This window comes from Nematolebias whitei, chromosome 20, assembly GCF_014905685.2.
Source record: "Nematolebias whitei isolate Nwh7 chromosome 20, NemWhi1, whole genome shotgun sequence".
Lineage (NCBI taxonomy): Eukaryota > Metazoa > Chordata > Actinopteri > Cyprinodontiformes > Rivulidae > Nematolebias > Nematolebias whitei.
Window position 1 is genome coordinate 14,382,145 of NC_056517.1, and position 27,493 is coordinate 14,409,637.

The 27,493-nt window shown below is 40.6% G+C and overlaps 1 protein-coding gene across 1 annotated transcript in view; it reads left to right on the forward strand.

The window, feature by feature from the left end:
* LOC119426846 (partitioning defective 3 homolog) overlaps positions 1-24,485 on the forward strand; it is a 98,130-nt gene extending 73,645 nt beyond the window's left edge. Inside the window, exons 4-5 of the mRNA XM_037694429.1 lie at positions 19,545-19,693; positions 24,472-24,485. Coding sequence (XP_037550357.1) covers positions 19,545-19,693; positions 24,472-24,485 — 163 coding nt within the window. The remainder of the gene's footprint in view (positions 1-19,544; positions 19,694-24,471) is intronic.
* The last annotated feature ends 3,008 nt before the right edge of the window (positions 24,486-27,493 follow it).

Genomic DNA, 27,493 nt, shown 5'->3' on the forward strand with positions numbered 1-27,493 from the left:
TATATATATATATATATATATATATATATATATATATATATATAATAAACCAATGATTATTCTGGTTAGATATTCATGAATCTAACAGCCTCAGGGTAGAAGTTGTTCCTCAGTCTAGTGGTTCTACACTTAATGCTCCTTAACCTCCTTCCTATGGGGGCCGCGATGGTGTAGAGGCAGGGCAGCCAGCCCAGGACCTGAAAGTCCCAGGCTCAGTCCTCGGTCACTGCACACCTCGTGGTGTCTCTGGGCAGCACACCTCATCCCCAAAATGCCCCCCAGGTGCCTTCAATAGCTGCCTACTGCACCACCTTGTGGTGGATGGGTTAAATGCAGAGACTAATTTTGCCATTGTATGGAAACATACAGTGATGACATTGTGATGACATTATTAATATTATTATTATTATTACTGAGGGGAGCGGGGGAAAAAGTGTGTGTGCTGGGTGAGTGGGGTCCTTCATGATGCAGGTGGCCCTCTTCCTGCATCTAGAGGCGTAAATGTCTGTGATGGTGAGGAGGCTGACTCCCAACAGACTTCTGTGCAGCCTTCACCGCTCTCTGCAAAGCTTTTCTTTCTGCAGCTGTGCAGCCTCCATGCCATACATTGATGCTGGAGCACAGGAAGCTCTCCATTGCACACCTGTAGAAGGAGTTGAGGACTGAGTTTCCCAGACCAGCTCACCTCAGCCTTCTTGATCAGGCTGGTGGTGTTGTTGCTTCAGCTGAGGTTGTCATTCAGCTGTACACCTAAGTACTTGTAGCTTGCGACCACTTCCACTGCAGATCCTCTTATATTCAGGATTAGGACTTGAACAGACTACTCGAGTAATCGACAGGTTGATTCCTAGGACGTCTATCAAATTTTTAAATTTCATGTTGAGTATTCACAGTGACGTCATTGTGTCACGTGACCCGCACCGGGCTACTAGTATAAGCTACAAAATGGATTCCTCCCAGCAGATGGACTGAGCGGAGCAGGCCCAGTCTTGGCAAACAGGTAGAAATGCATCAGTAGTATGGAAATATTTCACTAAAGATGAATCTTCCGGTTCAACTACCGTAAGGAAACAGAAAATGAATCAACTTCCTGACTGTTTGGAGCTCGTTGCAAACCGGTGTTACACCATTTTCTGTGACCACCATAAATTGTGACCGTAAGGGGGCGGTGTTGCATGCACTGTTGCAGGTCACAGAATATGGTGTAACACCGGGTCCAATTGACCGAACCAGAACCAGCTTCCTCTGACCTTGTTTCACAAACTAAAAGCAAAAAATATTCATCTCTAAACCTATAAAAACCTATAAATATATTAATCTCTAAAACTAAACCTAATGCGCACCACCGCTGGCGGTGGTGCGCGGTGGTCGTCCACCCCACTGTTTTTAGTTTCGTTTTTGACGTGCTGCACGTTATTTCTTTCACTTTCGCAGCTTAATAATAATAACTAATAGTTTTGGTTTTCCTGTGACTTATTTGCAGTATGATAAATGGTAGGAGCACATTATACTCTCACAATGTTTTGTTGGTCTCTTTTTGTAAATAATAAATTACTTTTTTTGCGGTTTTATTTTATTTATTTTTTTCGTCTTGAGATCCTAGGATGTCATCAACTACTCGAGTTCTACTCAAGTTTTATTATGTTAATGTCGAGTTTAAAAATTATGTAGTCGTTCAACCCCTATTCAGGATATTCAGGGGGTTGTTCTTCCTGCACCAGCTTTCCAGGTGTTCCACCTCCTGCCAGTAGCTGGACTCATCATTGTTTGTGATGCATCCCACCACCGCTGTATCATCTGCAAACTTTACAGTATGACAGCCTGGATGGGTGGTTGCACAATCATACGTGAGCAGAGTGAGCAGGAGCTCAGCACACATCCCTGAGAAGAGCCAGTGCTGAGGGTTATGGTGAAGAAGGAGAAGTTGTAGATCCTCAATGACTGCGGTCTGTTTGTTAAGAAGTCTAGGACCCAGTTGTAAATGGAGGGGCTTAGTCTCTGTGTGAGTAGTTTGTCCATCAGGGTTTGGGGGATCATGGTGTTGAAGACAGACGTGAAGTCCACAAAGAGCATACGAACGTAGGAATCCTTCTGCTCCAGGTGGGTGAGAGCAGTGTGGACCACATAGGAGATGGCGTCCTCTGTTTATTGGTTTTCACGGTATACGTACTGGTGAGGGTCCTCCTTGATTTTGATGGTTGTTTTGATGTGGGTCATGACCAGTTTTTCGAAGCATTTAGCAACTTTCGGGGTGAGGGCTACTGGCCAATAGTCATTCAGACCGGTCATTGTAGAGCTCTTTGAGACTGGGATGATTGTGGCGGGCTTCAGGCAGGTGGGAACTGTTGCCAGGGTAAGTGAGGTGTTAAAGATGTCTGCCAGCATCTTGCAGAGCTGATCGGCACATTCTTTCAACACCTTCCTGGGGATGTTGTCTGGGCCGGTTGTTTTGTGAGGGTTAATCCTCCTGAAAGTACTCCTTACTTCTACTGAGGTCACGCTGAGAAGCTCTACATCTGGTAGTGAAGTGAGTCTGGTGCTGGGTGGTCTATTCGGGTCTTCAAAGCATTCATAGAATTTGTTGAGCACATCAGGCAGTGACTGGTCTCTAGGGCATTGTTGAGTTCTGCTTTTATTATCTGTTATACACCTAATACCCCTCCACATGCTCCGTGGGTCTTGTGAGTTGAATTGACCCTGGATCATCTGTGCATATGTAGCCTTGGCCCTCTTAATACCAGCAACCAGCTCTTTCCTTGTCCTTCTCAGCTCATGTGAGTTTCCAGACCTGAAGGCAGTGTTCCTGGCTTCCAGCATGATGCAGAGGTTTGCTGAGGTTAATTTAACCATTAAGCATGCAATGTAATTATGACAGAAAAAAGGTAGATTTACTTGCAGTTACCTTTGTACAGATGAACATGTGGTACTTCCTGTTTTTCACTGTTGTATTCAGATGATCATGGGGTCGACTGTAAGGCTTTATCATCTTTTACATTTTTCCAGACTCTGTTTAGTTTTTGAAATTCAATAAACTCTATTCCACCTTCTTAACACTCATGTTAGTGCTGTCTGAATTACATGTTCCCCACTGACAATGTTTAACCATTTTTCTCTGATGATTTTTCACAAAATCTCTCTGACTGCAAAGCATTTGTAATGTAAAACCCGACAGTGTTGTCTGAGATAAAGGGGGCGGAGCTCTGCAGGTAAGGCGTGTTTCACTTTGAGACAAATTGAGGTCGCTGATTGGACAGTTGCTGACAAGCCTACTGGATTGATTGACAGGTGGCATCAAGGATCTGACTCGTTCAAAAAAATCATAGATTTTACTGGCCTGTTTAAGAGTGTCGTCATTTATTCCATATTTATTCAATATTTTGGTGAATCTAATGTTTGAGAACTGAACTTCCTTACAAAATCCTAATGATGAGTCCGAATGTCCAGACTCTCAAACCTAAAGCCATAGATGTGCATTTAGGATTAAATCCATTGATTCCACAAACAGCTCCAGTAAAGGGTTTTGTAACAGTGAAGTCCACATTGCTAAAGGCTACTGAGTGCAAAAGTGATGTAAAGTAGGTCTATGATGGAGAACAACAGGTGTTACCTCTCATGTTTCTGTGGATAAATAAAGGTTGTAAATTATTACTTTGCAAAGCTGAACTAAAGTATTTCCAACGCTGGGCTCTGGCCCAATACATTAACTCTTTTTGCAGTGTCTGCCTCCTCTTTCATGAGACTGAATTTAATCTAAACAGGAAGGGCTCTGTCTAAGTGATCTACTGTGGAACTGATAAAATACACTGGTTTATCTAGTGTCTGAATAATGTGAATACACACAAAGAGAAAATTATTTTCTCCTGGGAATGGACTGAGTTATTTAAAAAATATATTAACTGTACATTTATTTCAGCATTGGTATTCATCTAAAAGGGAAAATACTGCATCTGGTTTTCATCTCCAAAGCTGATAGAGCAGAAGGGTGTGTCTATTTTCTCACTCTGTTCTTGACACAGCTCTGTTTTTTTTTTCTGTATTCTCTTACTTCAGATTTTTACTCACTAGCTAAAAGCTTTAAATCAGCAGTCTGAAGTGTCTCATTTCTATAATAAATGAGAAAATATCTAAAAATGTGCTCCTTTCATAACAATTCTCCAAGTTACGGCGCATCATATTTATTTATACCTCAATGAATTTACTTAAATTCAGTTTTTAAAGAAGAAATAAGAAGAGGTTAGAAAATGCAGGTTTGTACAGAGTACAACAGAGTACGTGCGTGAATGAGAGGGAGGCCAGTGGAACAGTGAGGCTACAAGGAGCAGAGGTCACAAAGGTGCAGGACTTCAAGGACTTGGGGTCCACTGTCCTGGAAAATGGGGAGTGGGGTAAAGAGGTGAACAAGAGAGTCCAGGCAGGATGGAGTAGATGGAAAAAAGTTTCAGGAGTAATTTGTAACAAAAAGGTGTCAGCAAAAGTCACAGTGGTGAGACCGGCTATGAGGGAGGCTGTGGCTGAGTGGTTAGAGCAGTCGTCCTCCAATGCTAGAGTTGGGGGTTCGATTTCACCAGCAGTCACATGCTGAAGTGTCCTTGGGCAAGACACTGAACTCCTCATTGCCTCTGATGTGTGTCCCATCGGTGTAGGAATGTGATCTAAAGCACTTATTAGTCTTTGTAGAGATCTAGTAGAGTGCTCTATGAATGGGTAAATGAGGCACAGATGGTGTTATAAAGAGCTTTGAATATCTTGATAAGATAGAAAGGTGCTTTATAAGTACAGTCCATTTATCATTTTGATCTGGAGACCGTGACATTGATGTTTTTGTTTGTTTGTTTGTTTGTTTTTAAAACCTAAATTTATGCAGGTAGTCTCAAGAGTCTTGAGGACTCAAATAAGCAGTCTGGACTGAGTTTGTTGTGGCTCCTCAGATATATGAAGTCCTTTGGATGAAGGACGAAGCACCTCAACAACAACAAAAAAAAGAAACTGTCCAATTGGAAAGGGAATTTAAAAAATAAATGCAACACAATGCAAAGAAAACTATATTGACACAGTAGTTGTTCCTCTAGTTTGGACTTTAACTTGGATAATGCTGGTATATACAAGCCGATTGTTCTTCAGAATAAAGAAAAGAGACGTGAATGGCCAGAGGGACAGCGTGAACGACACAGAGAGAACTGGAGTGTGTCCTGCTCTGTTTTTGTGAGATGTCACAGGTGGAAACATCATTTTCCAGGAAGCTCTGACACGGGCTGTCAACCAGCAAGAATCGAAAAGGACTGCAGACAAACATACACGCAGCTATTATCCACATTCACAAAATGCACACCACTACACAGTCACTCTCAGTCTCACGAGTGTTTAGATACACACTGGCTGGTAAACAATTTCACAAATTAACATATAAAGTGGAAAAGGTCCACAAAGACATGAACAAACTTTGCAGGCAGACTGCCTACTTCAGCTGACTCACTAATAGACTTGATCATCTGCAGTGCAACTAAGAAAGGCAAGCTATTTATTAAATATGTTTTAGCCCTATTAACATAGCTGCATATGAATGTGAAATTCTTATAGTCTGTGCATAAACAGTTTGACTAATCTGAGAGATCCATGTATGCTAGAGTTGACTTCAGTGCCAGGCAGCGCATTCTTTAGGCAATTGTAGTTTTCCTGAAACGCCACAAGTTTCCTTTGGCATTAGTTTACTTTATTGTTTATTTGTCATATGCAGGTCAACACAAGGTCAACAATGCTCAGAACGAGAAGGACTGTCTTGATTAGCCAAATAAAGAAAGAAAGAAAGAAAAAAAAAAGAAAAAAGAAAATAAAATGGGAGTAATATGCAACTGATAATCACCCCTTGCTCAAGCTGTTGCCCCCACAACCCCACTTTGGAACAAGCGAAAGATAATGGATGAATGGATGGATGGATGGATGGATTTCAATTCAATTCAGTTTATTTATATAGCACCAAATCACAACAAAGTTGTCTCAGGGCACTTTACAGGAACATTCACATACATAGAAAAGCTAATTAGTAAAGTTCCCTATCTAAGGAAGCTGCAGACTCACTAATAAAATTGGCTTTTCTGATTTCCATTTTGGATGAGAAAGACTGAAAGACAGTGACTCAAAAGCATCATAACTAATAATTGGTTTAACATTAATCAATAATCCTGATTGAAAAACAGAAGCTACTCCTCCACCTCGGCCAGTTGTTCTAGGAACATGAACATTTAAATAATTAACAGGAGTGGATCGATTTATACTAACAAAATCCTCCTGTTGTAGCCAAGTTTCTGTCAGACAGAATAAATCAATATGATGATCAGATATCAGTTCATTGACTAACAGGGATTTAGAGGAAAGAGATCTGATGTTCAATAATCCACATTTAATGGTTTTATTATTTTATTCTAGTTAAGTAACTGTGTTTATTTCAATAAGATTTTCAAGGTTTATATTTTTAGAACTTATTTTTGGTTTATTCAATTTGAGCTGTGGGCGAGTTGGCACTGTTTCTATGTGGGTGTGGGTGGGTAACAAAAGAGAAGCAGCAGAGAGGTGTTGAGGACTACAACTCTGCTTCCTGGACTGGACCCTGGGTTGTCAATAATTTGGAGGATAAACAAAATCAGCTATATTTCTAGAAAGAAGAGCGGCTCCATCCAAAGTGGGATGGATGCCATCTCTCCACATCAGACCAGGTTTTCCCCAAAAATAACTCCAGTTATCTATGTAGCCCACATCGTTGTCAGAACACCACCAGGACACCCAGCGGTTAAACAACGACATACGGCTAAACATGTCATCGCTGGTCCGGTTGGGGGCCAGAGAAAACTATGGAGTCCAACATGGTTTTAGCAAAGTCACACACCGAAGCAACATTAATTTTAGTGACCTCTGATTGGCATAACCGGGTGTCGTTACCGCCGACGTGAATAACAATCTTACCGTATTTAGCCTTAGCCTTAGTCAGAACTTTCAAATAAGATTCTATGTCGCCTGCTCTGGCCCCCGGAATGCATTTGACTATGGTCACTGGAGTCCATAAAGCCACGTTTTAGACTATGGAGCTGCCAATCAGGGTCTGCTTCTGGTCTCAGCGGGTGTGTCACTGAGCGAGGAAAATTGATTAGAAACGTGGATGGATGGATGGATAATGGATAATCACTCTAATGATATAGATAAGAAAAACAAGCAAGGGCAACAACTATAATGACACACGAAAGTGCCTAAAGTATGTCAAACTAATATGACAGTGTAGACAAAGTGTTAGCTTAGAATAAAATTGCATACCATTTTTGTTTGGTCTCTGCTATGTAAATTTTATAACAATGTATACATAAGGTATGTGACGTTTCAAAACTTCTACTTTTCTAATATTGAGGTTTTAATATTTTCAGTTCAATTAAATTCAGTTTATTTATATAGCGCCAAGTCACAACAGATGTTGTCTCAGGGCAATGAACAGAAACATTCAAATACTGTACATAGAAAAAAAGGTCAATTAGTAAAAGTTTTCTTTCTAAGGAAGGAAGCCAGCAGACTTGCTGAATTTTCACTTTGTCGCGGTATCCCATCCTGAGCCAGCACAAAAGAGACAGTGGAAAGAAAAAAACTCCCTTTTTAAAGGAAGAAACCTCCAGCAGAACCAGGCTCAGGACAAGCGGCCATCTGCTTTGACCGGCTGGTTTGAGAGGACAGGAAGGAGAAACGAACAAACGTAGAATGGCAGGTCTTGAATGGAGGCAAGCAGATCTTTCTCTAGGAGGAAAGACAAAAAGAAAAAAACTTGTTAAAATAGAAATAATTACAAATACAAACTTTTCATTTGAGAGCTTTGCATGTTAGAAGTAATATTTTGAATTATATTCTGGATTTGACAGGGAGCCAATGGAGAGAAGTGAAAATTGGAGAAATGATCTCTCCTACTATATATCCTATCCTATTGACAATTTATTGGAGATCGTGCTGCATATGCTACAGCATGAGACAAGTAAAAACTCAACATTGTGACATTATCCAGTGGCCACATATCTCTGTGTGCCATGGAAATGCACAACAAATATGCAAAACTGAAATAGCATTTATTATCATCATCATCATCATCATTATACAAATTAATGATTATGTGTATACTACATGCATTTTGTGAGTGTGCAGAACGTTTTTACTGTACAGTGTCTACTGATGCATCTCCATACTACCTTCACATTCAATGCTTGTGCAGGCTCCCAAGTTTCCCTGCCCACATATCACAGAACCAGTGATGCAGTCATCTGTATCAGCCCACTAAACCTCAGAAGAACAATTTCTGAAGTACCTGCCTGTGCGATGCTCTCCACCTTGCCTCCTCCTTCAGGCGTTGAACTCATGCCCAAAAGTGTCTTTATCAGTCAGACTGAATTTTTTGTTGCATTGGGATTTAAACATGTTTTGAGAAGCACTGATTAGTCTTTGTAAAGACATAGTAGATTGCTGTATGAATGGATAAATGAGGACATATTTTAGTGTAAAGTGCTCTGAGTATATTGATAAGATAGAACGGTGCTTATATAGATTACATTATACAGTTTAAAAATGTTTTTAATGTGTTTGGAAATACAAAAAGAAGTGGGAAAAACAAGACAAGTCACCAAAAATTGAGCACAGAGGATTTTTTTTAGCACATAGCCTTTCAACAAGGTTGAAATATATGTATACTGTAGTTGAAGCAAATAAACTTTCTCTGTTGGGTACATGGATGGCAACACTGATGTAAAATGTAAGTTAAAGTTGTGATGTTGGCTGGGAGCAATGCTCCACTCTGATTAATTTTATATGATAGAAGGAATGGGGATGGAAAGCAGAGCATCTGCTCTGAACTGACAAAACTGCTTTTAAAAATTCCCTAAAAAGAGGGAAAAACTAGGGAATGTAAGATTAATATATAAATAGACCAGGTCCATGTTCATGGATAGACCCAAGGCTTATGTACAAAATGTAGGGTCCAAGACAAAGGTGCTGCTTTTTGGATCTTCTATTGTAGGAGGAGGCGGTGTTGTCAAAATGTGTCATACTTCTTAATTTCTAGTAATTTTTTTAATTGAATGTGTAGATAACCTTTTTACAATTACTGATGCACATGCTCAAATCTAGAATTTTTTAATACTTTGTGGTTGGTAATGGTAAATGGTAAATGGAATGCACTTAAAAATGGCGCCTTTTTATCTTATCAAGATACTCAAAGCTCTTTACAATACAATTGGTGCCCTCATTTACCCATTCATACAGCACTCTACAAGAGCTATACAAAGAATAATCTGACTCTGTAGAGAATAATTAGAGCTTTATCTCACATTCATACACCGATGGAACACACATCAGAGGCAACGAGAGATTCAGTGTCTTGCCCAGGGACACTTAAACATATTACTGCTGGTGGAATCGAACCTCCAACTCTCCCATTGGAGGACAACTGCTCTAACCACTCAACCACAGCTGTGTTTTCTAGAATCGTGCCAGTCAATGTGGCTGCATGTTGGAGTAGCTCTGTTAAATTAATTCTAGGATATTACTTTTTAAATCTTTAAATCCTCTTTTTCTGGATGTAAATCATTTTGTTATGATTATTGCCTTTGGGATCAAAAGCTACGAAGTTGAAAGGATTTTTATTGAAACATTTTTACTTTTGGACATTTGTTATGATGTGTAACCATAACAACAAGGTTGTTTGACAACTGGGAGCAGCTGATTAACATCTCAAAGCTCAAATATTACCTCAACTACAGCCACAAATCCCAAATGAGTTGAAAAGGAGGAGCCGTGGATGCATTTCCATCTACCTGGCAGCAGTGCTCGAGTACTTGACTGCTGAGAACCTGGAGCTGGCAAGAAACGTGGCTCGTGACAGTGGGAAGACCGGGACCATCCCCTGACACCTGCAACTGACTGCAATGACAAGGAGCTTAACAAGCTGCTGGGAGGAGTGGCCATCACTCAGTGAGGAGTTTTGCCCAAGAAGACTAAAACCCCCACCAAGTCCAAGTAGATAGATTAACATCTGCAACCAGTTTCTTCAGATCTGATAGTATCAATAAGTATCAATGGTTCCGCTGTGCTTTGCAGTCATTCCAACACCTGACACAATATGTGCCCACAATATGCAATTGTTACTTCCAGTAGACACACAGCAGATACACACAATGGAGCGGCTGTGGCTGAGTTGTTAGAACAGTCGTCCTCCGATGCGAGAGTTGGGGGTTCGATTCTACCAGCAGTCACATGCCGAAGTGTCCCTGGGCAAGACACTGAACCCCTCATTGCCTCCGATGTGTGTCCCATTGGTAAATGAATGTGATCTAAAGCACTTAGTCTTTGTAAAGGTACAGTTGAGTGCTCCGGTTTCCTCCCACAGACCAAAAACATGCATGTTAGGTTGATTGGTAACTTCCCTAGGTGTGAGTGAGAGAGTGAATGGTTGTTTGTCTCGTTTGTCTCTATGTGGCCCTGTGATGGACTTGAGACCTGTCCAGGGTGTCACCTGCTCTCGCACAGTGATGGCTGGACATGGGCACCAGCAACCCCCGCGACCCATAAAGGAAGAAACGGGTAAAGATAATGGATGGCTGGGTTATAGGAGTTACAAGCTACTGTGCCAAGTAAAGTTAAGTCAAGTCAAGTCAGATTATATAGAGCACATTTAAAACAGAAACTGTTACCAAAGTGCTTAACAAAAATATCACAACATCAAAATAAAAAGTAACAAGATATATTTACAGCACATGGAATAAAAATATAAAACAGAAAACATAATTAGAAACAACGAAATACTTAATCAGATCACCTTGTGTCAAAAGTCAAGGAAATAACAAAAAGCATGAACTCAGTCAGAAACAATTAAATACTAAATCAGATCTGATGACCTTGTGTTAAATAAGAATAATAACAAAAGCATAAACAGAATCAGCATCAATGAAAAACTAGATCTAAATCCGATCACCCTGTGTCAGGATTTTCGAGGCAGATCGGGACAGGAGAACCCAGTTGCGCAGGCAGGACTCAAGAGGCAGATGTATAAAATAAAAATACTTTTAATAATAATAATAATAATAAATCAAAAGGCTGACATGGCAGCAAAACTTACATGGACTCAAGAAACAGGATCACACAGGCAGGACAAGACAGGCAATACCCAACGAATACGACCCGACCAAGGAACAACACAGAACAGGAGGCTTATATACAAGGACAAGACAAGACGTGATTACAACAGGTGTGACGAGACAAAGGTGGCAACAATTAAACTGACGAGGAAACACTAGGGAAACACAGACACAAACAGAAACAGCAAATGGTACCATCCTTACACCCTGTGTTAAATGTCAATGAGTATATGTGAGTTTTTAGGAGAGCTTTAAAAGCAGAGATTGAGGTGGCCTGTCGAATGTTGATGGGCAGATTGTTCCAGAGCTTAGGGCCCACGACTGAAAATGCTCGATCTCCTCTGAGCTTCCGCCTGGTTTTTGGTACGGCCAAAAGCAGTTGGTCTGAGGATCTCAAAGCCTGAGAAGGAGCATAAGGATGAAGAAGGTCAGAGAGGTATGAGGGTGCAAGGCTGTTAATGCCCTTGAATGTCAGCAGGAGAATTTTAAAATTGATTCTGACATGCACAGGAAACCAGTGAAGGGAGGACAGACCCGGAGTAATGTGCTCAAACCTGTGAGTTCCTGTTAAAAGCCTAGCTGCCACATTTTGTACGAGCTGGAGACGTGGAAGTGAAGCCCGACTAATCCCAACATAAAGTGAGTTACAGTAGTCCAGCTGGGTTGTAATGAATGCATGGACTAGTTTTTCAAGGTTGGATCTGGACAGAACAGACTTAAGCTTTGCTATCTGCCTTAGCTGAAAGAAGCTTTTTGGTAGAACAGAGTTGATCTGTTTATTAAACTTAAAGTCCGAGTCTAACACTACCCCAAGATTGGTAACCGACTGCTTTAGATGTGGCTGAAGGGAGTGCAGGTTTACAGGATCAGTGACAGTGGTAGAGCTTGGGTTAAACACAATGACCTCAGGCTTCTGATCATTAAAACGCAAGAAGTTCACAGCCATCCAAGTCTTGATGTCATCAAGACATTTTAGCAAAGGGTGGATGGAGCAAGAACTGTTGGGTTTTAAAGGCAGATAAATCTGAGAATCATCGGCATAACAATGAAACGAAATACCATGTTTCCTCAGGATATACCCCAAAGGGAGCAGATACAATGAGAACAGAAGGGGTCCAAGAATGGATCCTTGCGGGACCCCACAGGAAAGAGGGACAGAAGCAGATAAATGATTACTAAAGTTAACACAAAAACTCCTGTCACTCAGATACGAACAGAACCATTCTAGTGCTACCCCTGTAATCCCAACCCAGTGTTCTAGCCGTGACATAAGGATGTTGTGATCAACAGTGTCAAATGCAGCGGTAAGGTCGAGGAGTACCAGGATCACAGACTGACCAGAGTCATTAGCTAGCAGAATGTCATTACAGACCCTTACTAAAGCTGTCTCAGTGCTGTGCAGTTGTTTAAATCCTGACAGAAAAATCACAAAAATTCCATTTACATTCAAAAACTTGGTTAGTTGACTAAAAACTCATTTCTCCAAGATTTTAGAAAGAAATGGAAGTTTTGAGATTGGCCTGACGTTTGAACAAGCTGCAGAGTCAAGTCCGTTTTTTTTTTTAATAATGGAGTTACCACTGCATGTTTTAAAACATCAGGAACCACACCTGTAGCCAAACTGCTGTTAATAATGACAAGAACAGAGGGTCCAGTTGATGTTAAAACCTGTTTAAAAAATGCAGCAGGGATGGGATCAGCAGGGGAGCCTGAAGGTTTCAAGTGACCAACGACCTCATTTAAAAATAAGAGTGAGATGGGTTCAAAGTGACTGAAGACTGCTGAGCAGGGGACAAGAACTGAAGGGTCAGCTGTGGTGTGTTGAATTGATGACCTAATCGACTCAACCTTTTCAACAAAATGCCTGACAAACTTATTACAGGTGTCGACAGAGGCCTCAATGGTGGCAGACTGAGGGACGTTTAGAATGGTGTTGATGGTGTTGAAAAGAATTTGGGGGTTGTGACTGTTTAAGTTGATAATTGTTGAGAAATATTTGTTTTTCTCCTGTTTAACGGTGGTCTGATACGCTTTCCAACATGATTTTAACATATCAAAAGAAACCTGGAGTTTATCTTTTTTCCATCAATGCTCAGCTCTCTTGCACAGGCGTCTTGCCTCTCGTGTGGTTTCATTTACCCAAGGGTGGGGCGTGCATTTTCGATTCTTGAGCTTTAATGGGGCGACTGAGTCAGGATCTGTACACAGGCCTCCTTATGCTGAGAAAGCAACTCCTTTGTAGTAAGACCCACAGAGAGTTCAGAGTCTGAAACAGAATTACTAGCAAAGATGGAAGAGAAGAGTGCGGCGGTGGAAGGGTTAAAAATCCTACCGGGGGGTGGGTGGGGTGCAGGGTCACAAATCAGGTGTTGAATAAAACCGGTTTGTGGTCGGAAAAAACAGTGTCACCAATTTCTAAATCAGAAACAAACCATGCGTTAAAACTAAGTCAAGAGTGTGGCCCTGCTGGTGAGTTGGACCAACAACACTCTGCTCAAAGTTAAAGGACTGGATGAGGTCTAGAAAGTCCCGAGCTAATGGTTTATCAGGGCAGCACACATGGATATTAAAATCTCCCAAAATCAAAACCCGATCATATTGGAGCAGAATACCAGTTAGATAGTCAGAGAGTTCATTTAAAAACTGTTTATGGCATCCGGGGGTCTGTGAAAAATAGCACACAGAACTGGGTTGCAGCGGCCCAGCTCACAAAGGAGCAGTTCAAAACTGTTTTAAGAAAAAGTTAGAAACGTGTCTTTTTTCTAATAACTTAGTAAATGTGGTAAGGCTCAGGTGTCCCAGCTTTTCACCAACCTTGAATGCAGCATTACCCTTGTGATTTTGGAGTGGTCTGAAAGGCTGACAATTCAAATTCACAGGCAGCTGATCCATGAGCTCCTGTTGACTGATCTGTCTCCTTCAGGTGATTTGTGCACATGTATTGGACAGTTTGTATGCTCAGAATATTCTTGCTTGTGTAACTGGAATTGTCTAAAAAATATATGCATTTGTGAATCTTGGCGTATGCTTGTGGATCTTATGCATACAAGTGTTGCTGTATGCTTGTGTGACTAATTTTGAAACTCATTTTATCGTCAAACCTTTAAATTTGATGCTATTTTCAGAGAAACAAAAGTTGAACATTCAAACAAAAAGGAACATCTGGCTTAACGAGATCTTTAGGCAAAACAATTAGAAAAATGTATACCGTAATTTCCAAACTATTGAGTGCACCTGAATATAAACAGCGCTCACTAAATTTAAAAATAAAAAAACAATTTTGTACATATATAGGCTACACTTTATAAGCCACAGATGTCAACATTGTAACATGAGATATTTACTCAGAAAGATATTTTAAACTTTTAATTAAATATGTACAAGTAATGTACACAAATATGTACAGTAATTTTTTTTGTTTATTTTTTTTCCCCAAACAATGCTGGTAACACAGCTGTTGAAAAAAAAAAAATAGAGTAGACCACTAGGAAGTCACTGATTGCTATCTTCATCTTCCTCCAGCGCACTGTGGCCCCCTACCTAGGGGGTACAGTGGGTAAGGGAGGAGCCCCAGTGGTCCAATGAAACCATATCTCATTGGACCACTGTGACCAGTTCATTAATTTCATTGGTCATATTTTTTTTAACCTTTATTTATGCAGGTATTCTCATTGAGTCACAAGGAACCCCCCCCCGAGAGACATGTTTATTGGGCATCTATGTGACGGGTGTGACGAGGTGTGTTTTGGTGTCATGAAGTTTGTTAGCAAAAAAAAAAGTCCATAAATTAGCTGCAGCATTGTATAAGCCACAGGGTTCAAAGAATGTGAACAAAAGTAGTGTCTTATGGTCTGGAAATTATGGCATACTGTATTTATATTATTTTCTATATAAGTTATCTAAGGTTTACTTGCTAAGCTTTTAGTCTTTGCTCGTCTAAGCTTAGGGTGTGATAAAATAGTTGTTATCTTGACATCACTGGTCTGAATTGATCTCATCATTTCCACCAGTCTAGTTAATACAACTGGATCCTGACCACTTTTGCACATAATTATTCTCCCAAGCAAATGCACACTTGTCAACTCCCTGCACTTCAGGTACTAAGCTCGCTCTTACTTTTTTCTTCAACTCTTCATTTTTCCCAGACATATAACATTACTAAACAAGGAATTAAATCTAAATTTATATCGAAATATGTCCTTTCTTGCCTGCACTGCCTCAGTCATGCTCTGACAATCGACATTTGCAGAGGTAAAGGAGTGGAGGGCAAACTGTTTTTTGTGAGCTCAGTATGATGACAGGAGAAAAAGAGGAAAGGGTGATGAATAAATGAATAATACATCCTTGCTGTCATTCCTCTCTTCCCATTCCGCCCCACTCCCTTCCGGTGTTGTATGGAGTTGGTCCTCTGAGGCGCTTTGATCTTAGTTAGGATTGTCAGGTATGGTCGATGGTGAAGTGACAGGTTCATGCCAGCCCCTTTGTGACACATAAAGCATATCTTACTTTAAATGAGGCTGACACACTAAATAAGAATTGTTCACATGCAAACAGGTGCCTGCAGATTGTTCTAATGGAAATTGGTTATGCTACTTCAAGGAGCACCTGCCCTAAAGGGATACATGTTTAAAAAAATGTTTTTTTCTGATTTACATTTTCATCAGAAAATAATTCATTTGATAACATTTCCACTATGATTTAATGCAGTGTGATCTTCCACAGCCACACGATTACAACACAAAATAAACAGTGTTCATCTTTTCATGCAGGAATGTGTACGGTGTCAAATTTTTTAAAAATCTTGTCCCATCTGATTGGTACACACATGTGACATCATGTGTGCTGCAGTATGGCCAACTCCATTTTGACTCGCTCTTTGTTTTTGTTCCTTTTGTTTTTGTTTGGCCTTTTTTGAGCCAACAACTGTACACCCATGCTACAGGTGTGACTGTGACGCACTTGGAATTTTCTGTCTCGTTGCCTTGCCATGGTGCCATTGTGGTTCAGTTCCCGGGCCCCTTCCCGTCTTAGACTCAGGCTCCAGCCTGTCATGGTGGCCGTCGATGATCCTCCATCTGCCTGCATGGACCAAACTCTACGGAACAGTTCGGTTCCGCGGGGAAACCGTTGATGTTCTGCGGTAGTCGGACCCGGATCTGGAGGGTAGTCATTTTCCGTTGCCGCGGTCATTACTATCATAATGCTGCTAATGGGAATGCGCTGCTAGCAAGACCATGTCGCCAACATAACCACACTGCTAACAGTACCATGCTGCTAACAGGACCATGTTGCTAAAAGAACCTCACTGCTAACAGAGCATCTCTGCTAATAGGCCTATACTGCTAGCAGAACCATATTGCTGACAGGACTACCCTGCTGACAGAACCACATTGCTAACAGTAAAATGCTGCTAACGGGACCATGTTGCTAAGAGAACCTCACTGCTAATAGAACCACACTGCTAATAGAACCATGCTGCTGTAGATGTTGTATTTGTTTTTCACTTTTGGCGCATTGTTTTGTACTTTTGTTGCCTGCTTTGGTTTTTCTTTTTGTTGTTTTGTTTGTTTGTTTGATTTTTGGTTTTTGGCGAGTCGAGATGGTTCTTCTCATCCTGAGCATTTCATTACATTGTTGACCTTGTGTTGACCTGAACAATAAACATTGTTATAATAAATGCTAGTTCACAAAACATTGAAGTGAAGCGTGCTTGAAGCGTGCTTGTCATTTGCTGACACGCCTACTGGATTGACTGACAGATAGGAAAAAAAAAGAGCGCTGGCAGTCTGTGTTTATATGTTGTTTATAAAAGATCTAAAAACTTTTTTTAAAAACAGGGAGCGCTGTCTCTGCAGCCCACACATCAGACCAGCCCACCAGGAAATCTCCAGACCCTCCCACAGCCGTGCTGGACCTGAGTTTACTTCGCTCAGGACAAATTATTTCATTTCTCACCATTTCAGTCATGGCATCAACGGAGGAAGAAGAGATCACTTGCCTCTTGGCAAAATAAAAAAAACAAAAGAAAAGGCCAGGTCAGGGATGAAGAAGTGGAATTGGTGTCACATACAAAACAGTCCGTCGCTGGGCAGTTTATTGTGTGACACCACGTACATGTACACGGTCGTAAAAATTTAGCTTTGCACGGACATGCCCTGGGGGGTACGCTCATACCTCTGCGTACGTACGTACATGCGTACCTCTGCGTATGGACGTACGCGGGAGTATACTGGTGGCTTTAGTTCATTGTGGCGACCCCTGAAGAAGGGAGTAGTCAGAAGAAGATTATTATTTTTATAGTTTATTGTTTTAAATTCAAAGAATCTCAAATTGGGCATTTGCAAGTCTGGAGGGGATTTTTGATGTGTCAAGAAAAGATAAGTTAAGACACAAACATAAAAGGAAAACAAGCTCATTCTGGTTTAAAATCACAACTTTGTGTTTATCATTTGGAATTGAAAAGTGACACATATTTAAAAGTAAATAATAAAAGGACAGTTACCTTTGCTTGTACGTACCAGAATTGCCATGCGATGACGGAAAACCATCACCAGCACTTGTTCAAAATTGTCATATTTTATCTCCCTCTAAATGGCAAGATTCCCTCGCCTTAATTATAAATGTGCTCTTCTTGATGCAAATACTCCTTTCCTCCCAACTGCCTATTTCCTGACTCCCGTCTGATTTTTTTAATTAAGATCCAGACAGAGATATAGGTGATCTTAAAAGGAGTGCACTAAAGTGGGTTGGGTTTTGTCATGGTACAGACATATGGGTGTCTGGAGGGCTGGATGAGAATTGAGTGGTCATGACCCCAAAGCACTCTCACCTCTCTGGGGTATCACACATCTAGGCCAAACCCCCCTCTTACTAATTATAGTGTATTTGGAGTCTAAGCAGAGGTGGAGGTGTCCTTGATTAAAAAAAGCACTGAAATGAGAGATTAAAATGGTGTGTCTAGTATGTGCACCTGTGAATACTGAATGAAGATGGTTATTATCTGATGGTAAAGGTTCAGCGGTTTGTAGATGTAAAAATATTAATAAGAGATTTATTCTCTGCTAAATGATGCTACGAGGCATCTTAGTTTTTGTGGTGTAAATTAATCTAAACTAGAAAAATTACATTTCCTGCGAAAATGCAGTGTGATTGCTTATTGTTGAAGAACTTGCTGAAAAACAGCTACAATTACCTAAAATCATGCTGAAATAAAAGAACAAGCCTAAATTAGCAGAAGAAAGCAGAAATAACACACATTTGTTGAATTAGGTTTAAATTAGCTGTGACTAGTACAGGAATTAGGAAGTTAGCTAAAAACCTGAAATGAGCAAAAAATAGCTGAAAAGTTCCTGAAAAGGCAGAAATAATCTTTAAGTACCAGAAGGAAGTGAAAGGAGCTGAAATGAGCTAAAAAAAAATGTGGGATTAGCTGAAAAGGCTACATTTAGCACAAAACGGCTACAAAGTAGCTGAAATATCAGAAAAAGCTGAAACTAACAGAAAAAAGGCAGAAAGGAGCATAACAAGCTGAAATTAGCAGAAGAAAGCAGAAAGAACTCATTCACTGAAAGAAGCAGAAATTAGCAACAAAAAATGTGGACATTTTATGGAAAAACAAAACAGAATTTTGAAATAAATGGTTGAAAAGAAGCTAAAACGGCAGAAAGAAGCTGAAATTACAAGATGGAAGTGGAGAGAGCACATTTTCATTAAATTAGGTAGAAAAAAGTTGAAATGAGTGCAAAAAAAAAGTGAAATTAGCTGAAAAAGCTTAAATTACCATAAAACTGCAATATAGTAGCTTAAATAGTTGAAAAGCTGAAACTTGTATAAATAAGCTGAAAGGAGTGTAGCAATCTGAAATTAGCAGAAAAAAGTTAGAAGGAGCGGAAAAATGGTGTAGTTAGCAGAAAGATCTGAAAGGAGCACAAAACAGCACAAAAAATAGCTGAAAAAAGCTTAAAATAGCTGAAAAAAAGTTTCAAGTTGCAGAAGGAAGCTGAAAGAAGCTGAACCAGAACAAAATGTGAAAGGAGCAGTAAAATGTTGGAAACAGATATAAAGATCTGAAGGATGTAAAATGAGCCCAGTTCATTTTCTATTAGAAAAAAAAAAAATGACAGAAAAGGCTAAATATTTCAAAATGCTAAAGTTGTACCAATACCAAAAGTTATGGATTGTCCTGAAAGAGCTGAACATTTTGGTTTATGATTTGTTGAAATAGTTTGAAAACTGCAGGACGAGAAGTGTGCCAAAAAATGTACGGAAGAAAAAATGGATCACAATAGTGTGAATGCTTCATAAACATTCACACAAAAACACATTTTGTTTGTCAACTTTCTAAAAAATGCTATTTCTCTTTTTTTCTCTCTCGCTTTGTCTGATAAACTTTAGCTCGCTAAGTCCAGATGCAAACCCGGACATTTCCTTCCAGAGGGAGGGCTTCGGTCGACAAAGCATATCAGAAAAGCGCACCAAACAGTACGAATCTGCTGCTCACCTGGACATCATCAAGAACCGCAAGTCTAAGAGCATGGATCTAGGTAAAATTTCTGCACTCCCATTTTTAAATGAGCTGAAAATATACTAAACTCATTGTGTGTCTATTACTGTTACTTTCACAATGAATTTTACGAGCCCAGTTATGTACTACAGAATAGGAATTAAACTACTAACCTTAGCACAATACAGGCTCCAGGATCAGTGCATTCAATCAGACCAATAACACAATAGTTGCAGGTAATCATTTATTTCATTTATAAGAAGACCCATATCATCTGAAGTCCTCTACTTCAAAGCAAAGCAAAAATGTTCTTGTGTATTTCAAGCCAGCCATGTTGAAGAGCTTTCTTGTGATCCAAAGCAGTGAGAGAAAGAGAGGGGAACATATGCAAAGTCTAAAGGGTAAACTTTGCATATGTTGAAATATCTTTTGGCATCATACGTACTCATAAATACACCATTTGGAATTATAAGGCAGAACATGAGCGGTCACCTAGCTAAAAGATGGGTGAAAGTAAACAGGACAATGATTTATGTCTTCTGTTAAAATCCTACCACAGAAGTTTTGAGAAAACATCTACCATAATTTCTGGAATATAAGCCGCTACATTTTTAGCACGCTTTGAACCCCGCAGCTTATACGATGTTGGGGTAAATTTGTGTATTTATTTATTTTATTTTTATTTTTTTGACGGGCTAATGAGCTTCCTTCCATCCAACTAATGATTGTCTATCTGTCTATCCCTTGTCTCACGGGCTTCATCCAGAAGAAGACACAAGTGTTGTTCCTGCTGTGTCCGGTTCAGTTCTTCATGTTCATTCAGTGATGAAATAAGACTTTTCTTTACTGGACTCTTTTCTCTTTCTCTTGCCTAGAAAAAAGACAAAGGTGGTTAATTCAAGCTACATACTGTTTTTGAATAAACACATAAAACAAAGAAAGGTGCTGCTACAGTTTGTTGTTGCTATCAAGAGCTGCTTGGAGCCAGTTAAACTAGCTGCACCGCCCCGGATAAATGCAGCTAATTTGACGATTAAAGTGCATTTAAACAGCAGCACGGACATGAGTCTGTGTGAGCAAATGAGCACGAATGAATACAGCAACATGAAACAGATCAGGAGCAACATGAAACAGATCAGCAGCAACATGAAACAGATGAGCAGCAGCATGATGTGATTTTTCACAGTGATTATCCTGATTAGATATTCATAAGACTGCACAAACTCAAGTTTGTGTTGTTTGACGTATTGTTTTTATTTGTTTAATGCTATTAGAGCTTAGTGTATTATTAGTAGATGTTTTTAGTTGATATTTTTCTTAGTTCATATCATAGATCTTAATACTGTTTTTCTTTTACATTTTGTTGTCATCTGTAACTGGGACTTGGTGTATATACTGTCGTCCCACCCCATGTTCAACATGTGGTGCGTAGTCAGTATTTATTCAACATTTAATTTTTTTAACTTTAAAAATAAAATAAAAGCAAGTCCTTATCGGCACGAATAAAGTAATGTGGAACATGTTGCATCTGTTCTTACCAAGCACAGAAGGCTGCAGCGTTGTGCTGCTCTGTGAGGTGCAGGTGGGCTGCGAGCCTGCAAAGGACATGTCAGGTGTAGACTCCGCTGATGGAGCAGGGGCAGAAGCGGGGAGGCTTGGAGGGTTTAATGTGGAGTTTAGAGACTGACCATCACGTGCTGAAATACATTCTGGATAAAATACAGTGAGAAACAGGAACAGAGGGTAGTTAGCATTAATGCAAATTAGCTTAGCATCATAACACCGATGTTGACCTAGTATGGCGTCAGCCTCTTTTGTTAGTTAAAAATATGTCCAGAACCGATGGGGTGAGTAACTTAAAATATGTTTAAAGTTAGAAAACACTCACCATCTTCTATAATTGATTCAAATAGAGCAGTGGACGTGTCCAAACCACCCTCCAGTCGCTCCATCTAGCTTGCTTTGACTTTTTTTGTCGGCCACCAAGCACAACAACGCCTGCACTTCTGCATTTGACCACGGCTTTGATATTATTGTTTTTTTTATATCTTCAAAATATGTACAACATACTCTGCTCGAGTTATCACTAATGACGGGCTGTAGAGCAAAATGGAGGATCGGAGGACTCCACAGACTCCTCCCCCCAACCAATCAGTGACCAACAGTGTTTCTGATGTCACGGCTCAGGTTTCTTGGACCCCTTAAGAAGCAGGGCCAAAATACGGGGGCTGAGCTGGTACAAAATACTAATGGAAAAGACTTCAAACACGGGCTGAGCTGGGAATATTTGACCTGCGCCATGACAGTGGAAAAGGGGTAATATACACCTCCAGATGCAGGAAGAGGACCACCTGCTTCATGAAGGACCCCACTCACCCAGCACACACCTTTTTGCCCCATTTCCCTTGGCCAGAAGGTTGAGGAGTATTAAGTGTAGAACCACTAGACTGAGGAACAGCTTATACCCTGAAGCTGTTAGACTCATAAATCCCTAAACAGAATAATCACTGTAATGCCACTTTAATTGGTGATATGTTGCTTATCTGTGGACATGGCAGATGTGCAGCTTATATTTAGGTGGATGAAAGACGAAACGTTTCTGCATTTTTTTTTTCAACCCTTCCAGAGGACCTGACTTAACTTTTTAGATTTTTCTACCTGGATTATTGAGCATGCATCAGGATACAATGGCAAAATATTATTCACAGTCATGTATGCCTTAAAACGATGTATTTCAAGTTGCTTTTAGTCTTTTTCTCTTTTAAAGCACACATACGTCTTCTCATGTGGGTTCTGAACCAGCCCGTGACTTCTTACAGATTACTGCATAATCTTATTCATCCAGCCATCCATACATTATCTTTACCCGCTTATTCCATTTTTGGGTCACGGGGGTCACCGGTGCCCATGTCCAGCAATCACTGTGCGAGGGGTGGGGTACACCCTGGACAGGTCGCAAGTCCATCACAGGGATACATAGAGACAAACGAGACAAACGAGACAAACAACCATTCACTCTCTCACTCACGCCTAGGGACAATTTAGAGTCACCAATCAGCCTAACATGCATGTTTTTGGTCTGTGGGAGGAAACCGGAGTACCTGGGAAAACCCACGCATGCACGGAGAGAACATGCAAACTCCACCCAGAAGGCCCCTGGACCGTGATTTGAACCAAGGACCTGCTTGCTGAGAGGCAGCAGCTCTACCAGTTGTGCCACCTTGCTGCCCTAATCTTATTCATTCTTTGTGAATTTACATGGAGCTGCATGGGGATATGTTAATGGCACAGTGTGTGGTAGGTTTCAGTTTGTTGGGCATGAACATTGTTTCCATTATGTCCATTGTGTTGAAAATATAATTGTTACTGAGAACAGGAAGGGAGTAGAATTGACAGGATGCTGAGATAACGTTATGATGGTGCTCTCATTAGAGCAAAAGCAGTTTTTTTTAATCAGCAAGTTTCAACAAAAAGCTTCTTAATTGTAGGAAAGTGGAATCAGCAATTTCCTTTGTGAATTTGAACACTTCTAGACAATAGTGTTTATTTCTGCTAAAAAAAAACTGCTTCATCTGTTCAAAAAGTGGTGCAAGTCTCATGAAGTAACTGCAATTATTGATCTTAGTTGGCGTGTTATTTCTGAAGAATCAAGATCCATGTGTGTGTGGGTGTATAATCCTACATAATTCAAAGATGCACTATTTCCACTCCCTGTGTTACTTTGTTAGATGCTAGTCTGTCTTAGATTCACTTGTAACATTAGAAAAAAAGAAGTGTCATAGTTGCAAGATACCCCTCTATCTATATGTGGGCTAAGATGGGGTAGAGGCAGTGTAGCTGGCTGGAGGCCAGAAAATCCTGACTCCCAGTCATTCCCACATACTGTGGTGTCTCTGAACAAGACACCCAATCCCCAATTGCTCCACAAGCACCTATATAGCTGCCCACTACTACACCTGGATGCATCTCACGTGTAATGAATTAAATGCAGAGAACTAATTTAGCCATTGTATAGGAACATACAATGATTACAATCTCAGACTTAACTTTCCTTTTCCCTCCTTGTCTTCATTATCTGAAGAGGGATGATTTTTTTTAACGATTCCTGGTTGTATCGTACTACAAAATTAAATGTTTGTGGTGTGATACAGCCTGGTTCTGAAGCATGTATGTGAAGAACAATACCAAACTTGTACTAAAAAGAGGAAGAAAAAATATCAAAGGGGCTATTTATTGACAGTTTCTCAAAAAAAAAAAAAAAAAAAAAGGTCCAAGTTGGTAGCCTATCTTTTTTGGTAAAAAGAACCAAAAATATCTATATTAATTTCAATAAAGTTCAAAACAAAAACAACTGGACTTTCTTTGTAACAGAAGACATTTTGCTTCTCATCCCAGAAGCATTCTCAATTCAAAGAACAGGGAGTGTGGGATTCAAGTTATAAACCTGAGGTAAGATACATACATACATATGCAGATTGACCTATCACACCTCACAATAGGAGTTTGTTAAAGTCTTTGATAATCTAATTCACAGATGGGCCGCTCTGGTCACATGGAAGACCATTCCTGATAGGTATGAAACTGGCTGGGTATCAGGCTATATTTACACGGACACAGTCGGGGGTGGGGGGAACATAGTTTTTTCGAAAGTTAATTAGAGGAAAAGATCTGCGTAGACACGAACAGATTTTGTGTTTACATGCATACGGAGGAATCCCCCCCCCCCCGCCCTCATGAATCTGTTGTAGTTACCATGCTGAGTCATTAGTTGGCACTATGAATTTTGTACATTCACCTAATGCGTATGCGTGCTCTCAGCCCGCTCCCTGTAAGGACTTTCCTTTGGGCTAAAATAAAAGCTCATCTAACAACATCTTAACAACAAGTTAAAGCTGGATTTTGACTGGATTTTGGATAAGAGTCAACAGATTTGACGCCAAGCGGGACCACTTCGTCTAACAGCTCCACACCGGTCGCTGAGTGGACCAGAACCGAGTCGACGATGTCAGACTTTTACTCCGTGATAATCAGTAGCCGATTTGCAGCAGGTAAATCAACGTTCTAAATAACGTTTGCTTGTGTTTTACTTCAATCACACAACAACCAACTGAGTTGTTATTTTTATTTTTCCTGAAAGAAGAAGAAAAAGCTGTCTTCCCACCAGGCGGACCGGTTCTGAACGAGGCTTGGCCCAGATGAAGTGAATCTTATTTCTAGGTTCTAAAAAGAACCAGATTAGTAAGAATAGTCATTCTACAACGGAGGTGGGTGACATTGAATGCAAGTTTCCCCGTGGACGACGATCCAACCCCGACTGCTAGGTTGAGCAAGTCACGGGGTGAGATAAGGGTGTGACTTGCAGATGAAGGTCGTTAACAAATCTGGGTGAGTCACCTTCAACACAGCCTTAAGCGAAACTAACCTAAGGTCAATCTAGGTAATACTCAAGTGCTAGATTTAGTTCCGAATACCTCTTAGAGGAGAGGCTGCAGTGGGGTTTAGCCATAACTCAGGTGGTAACTCCACTGGGTAGATTGAGATACCTGTCTGAAAATTGTTGGATTGTATACCTAGGTTATTGAGCATGGACTTTGTTGGTTTTGAACCAGTTTGACATGACTGTCGACAAGGAAGAGGGCCGGCACCGGAGGAGGGGGCGTGCCAAAGAGACCATCTTAGCACGAACAGAATTGGTTTGTTCCACTTTGGAGTAAGCTTTTGGTGGAAGAATCAGTTTTTTGTTGTGTTTTTCCTTGACTGATGAAGCCTTCTGGATGGAAGGTGAAACATTTCAGTACAAAAAAAAGAAACTGTCGATATGACCTGCCTGAAAATTGTTGGAAGCTCTTGGAGCTGAACGACTGAACGAATCTGAACGACTTCTATTCATGCTTTGAAGTCATGGACTCACATTCCTCCATCCTCCACACCAACCCCAGCCCAACTGGTTTAACCACTTGGGACTGCCCCCGACAACCCCCTGCTATCTCTGTACAAGAGGATGAAGTAAGGAGGCTTTTTAAAAGACTGAATACACATAAGGCTGCAGGCCCAGACCTTGTGTCACCCTCCACGCTGAGACATTGTGCTGGAGAGTGTTGTGGATAGAATACCACGTCGTGTTCAAAACGGCGGAGGCGTCGCCCTTCGTATAAAAGATTTATTTGACACAACATGGGTTACAGATATTCAGAGACAAACAGTTACATTAATAAGATATATGCATATAAATGGAGCATTAAGAACAAACCGCCTCGTGTGTGCCTCCCGGAAAATGCTCAGTGCGCGTGCGTCATTCCCGGCCTTTTATCCCCGTTTGAGAAGGCTAGCTTCCTGATTGGTTCAGCTTCTGTCGCTATGGTTACGACTTAGCCCGCCCCCTCAAGGACGTTACGTCTATATTTCAGATAAGTTTTGGTTCACTGAAATCGGCTTTTGTTTAAAGTTTAACTTGCTATTATACTTTAGGGATATAAAATGATTAGTGTCTAAATTGTTTATGCGTAATAATTAATAACTATTAATTATTACCTACCTCCTGGGTGTTAATTCAATATCTGTTGGAGGTCTGGTGATTCTGTTTTTAAGGCAGATTCATCTTAGTTTCTGTGTCTGCGTTTAAAACTGTTAACACTGTTTGTTTAACGTGATTATACCTTAGTGATAACACTGATTTGAAATAGTTGTTTATTTCTAGGAATAATTATATTATCTAACTTATGTTCGTGTTTTTATTTGGATCATGGTTATACTCTTAATTTGATTTTACTTAGTCAACCTATAGTCTAAATTAAAGAGCTGTTCTAGCTTTATTTATGTTAATCAGTCTGCTCTCTGGCCTGATTTGATTGCTTGTAATTTATCAAATGTGAACTTGTAAAATTATCTTTAGCTACTATGAGATTATATTTAAAGGTCAACTAGTTAGAATTAGCAAACATTTTCTATAAACATAGTTCAACCTTGGAAGAAAGACACACACACACTTTATATGACCCGACATTTGAGTGCCCGATAGGAACCACAAAAAGGTATAAAACATTAAATCCAACAAGAGTTGCTTCAGTCTTCACAGAGATCTTCAACTCTTCTCTGGAGTCATGCCACGTCCCAGCCTGTTTCAAGTCCTCCATCATCGTCCATGTCCCCAAGAAGCCACGTGTCACAGGACCAAATGACTACAGACCTGTAGCTCTCACGTCTGTAGTCATGAAAACCTTTGAACGCTTGGTTTCATCTCACCTCAAGTCCATCACCAACCCCCTCCTGGACCCCCTGCAGTTTGCCTACAGGACCAACAGGTCTGTAGATGACGCAATAAACCTGGCTCTTCACTTCATTCTGCAGCACCTGGACTCCCCAGGAACCTACGCCAGGATCCTGTTCATGGACTTCAGCTCTGCATTTAACACCATCCTCCCTGCTCTGCTCCAAGACAAGCTCTCCCTGCTCCATGTACCTGACTGCACCTGCAGGTGGATCACAGACTTCCTGACAGACCGGAGTCAGTGCGTGCGGCTGGGGAGAGCTGTCTTGGACACTTGGACTGTAAGCACATGATCTCCACAGGGCTGTGTGCTTTCCCCCCTGCTTTTCTCCCTGTACACCAACTGCTGCACCTCCAGCCATGACTCTGTGAAACTTATTAAGTTTGCAGATGACACCACCCTCATCGGGCTCATCTCGGACGGTGATGAGTCTGCATACAGGAGGGAGGTGGACCGGCTGGTGACCTGGTGCAGCAGTAACAACCTGGAACTCAATGCCCAGAAGACAGTGGAGATGATTGTGGATTTCAGGAAAGCCACAGCCCCTCTGCCCCCCCTCACCTGTAATGATA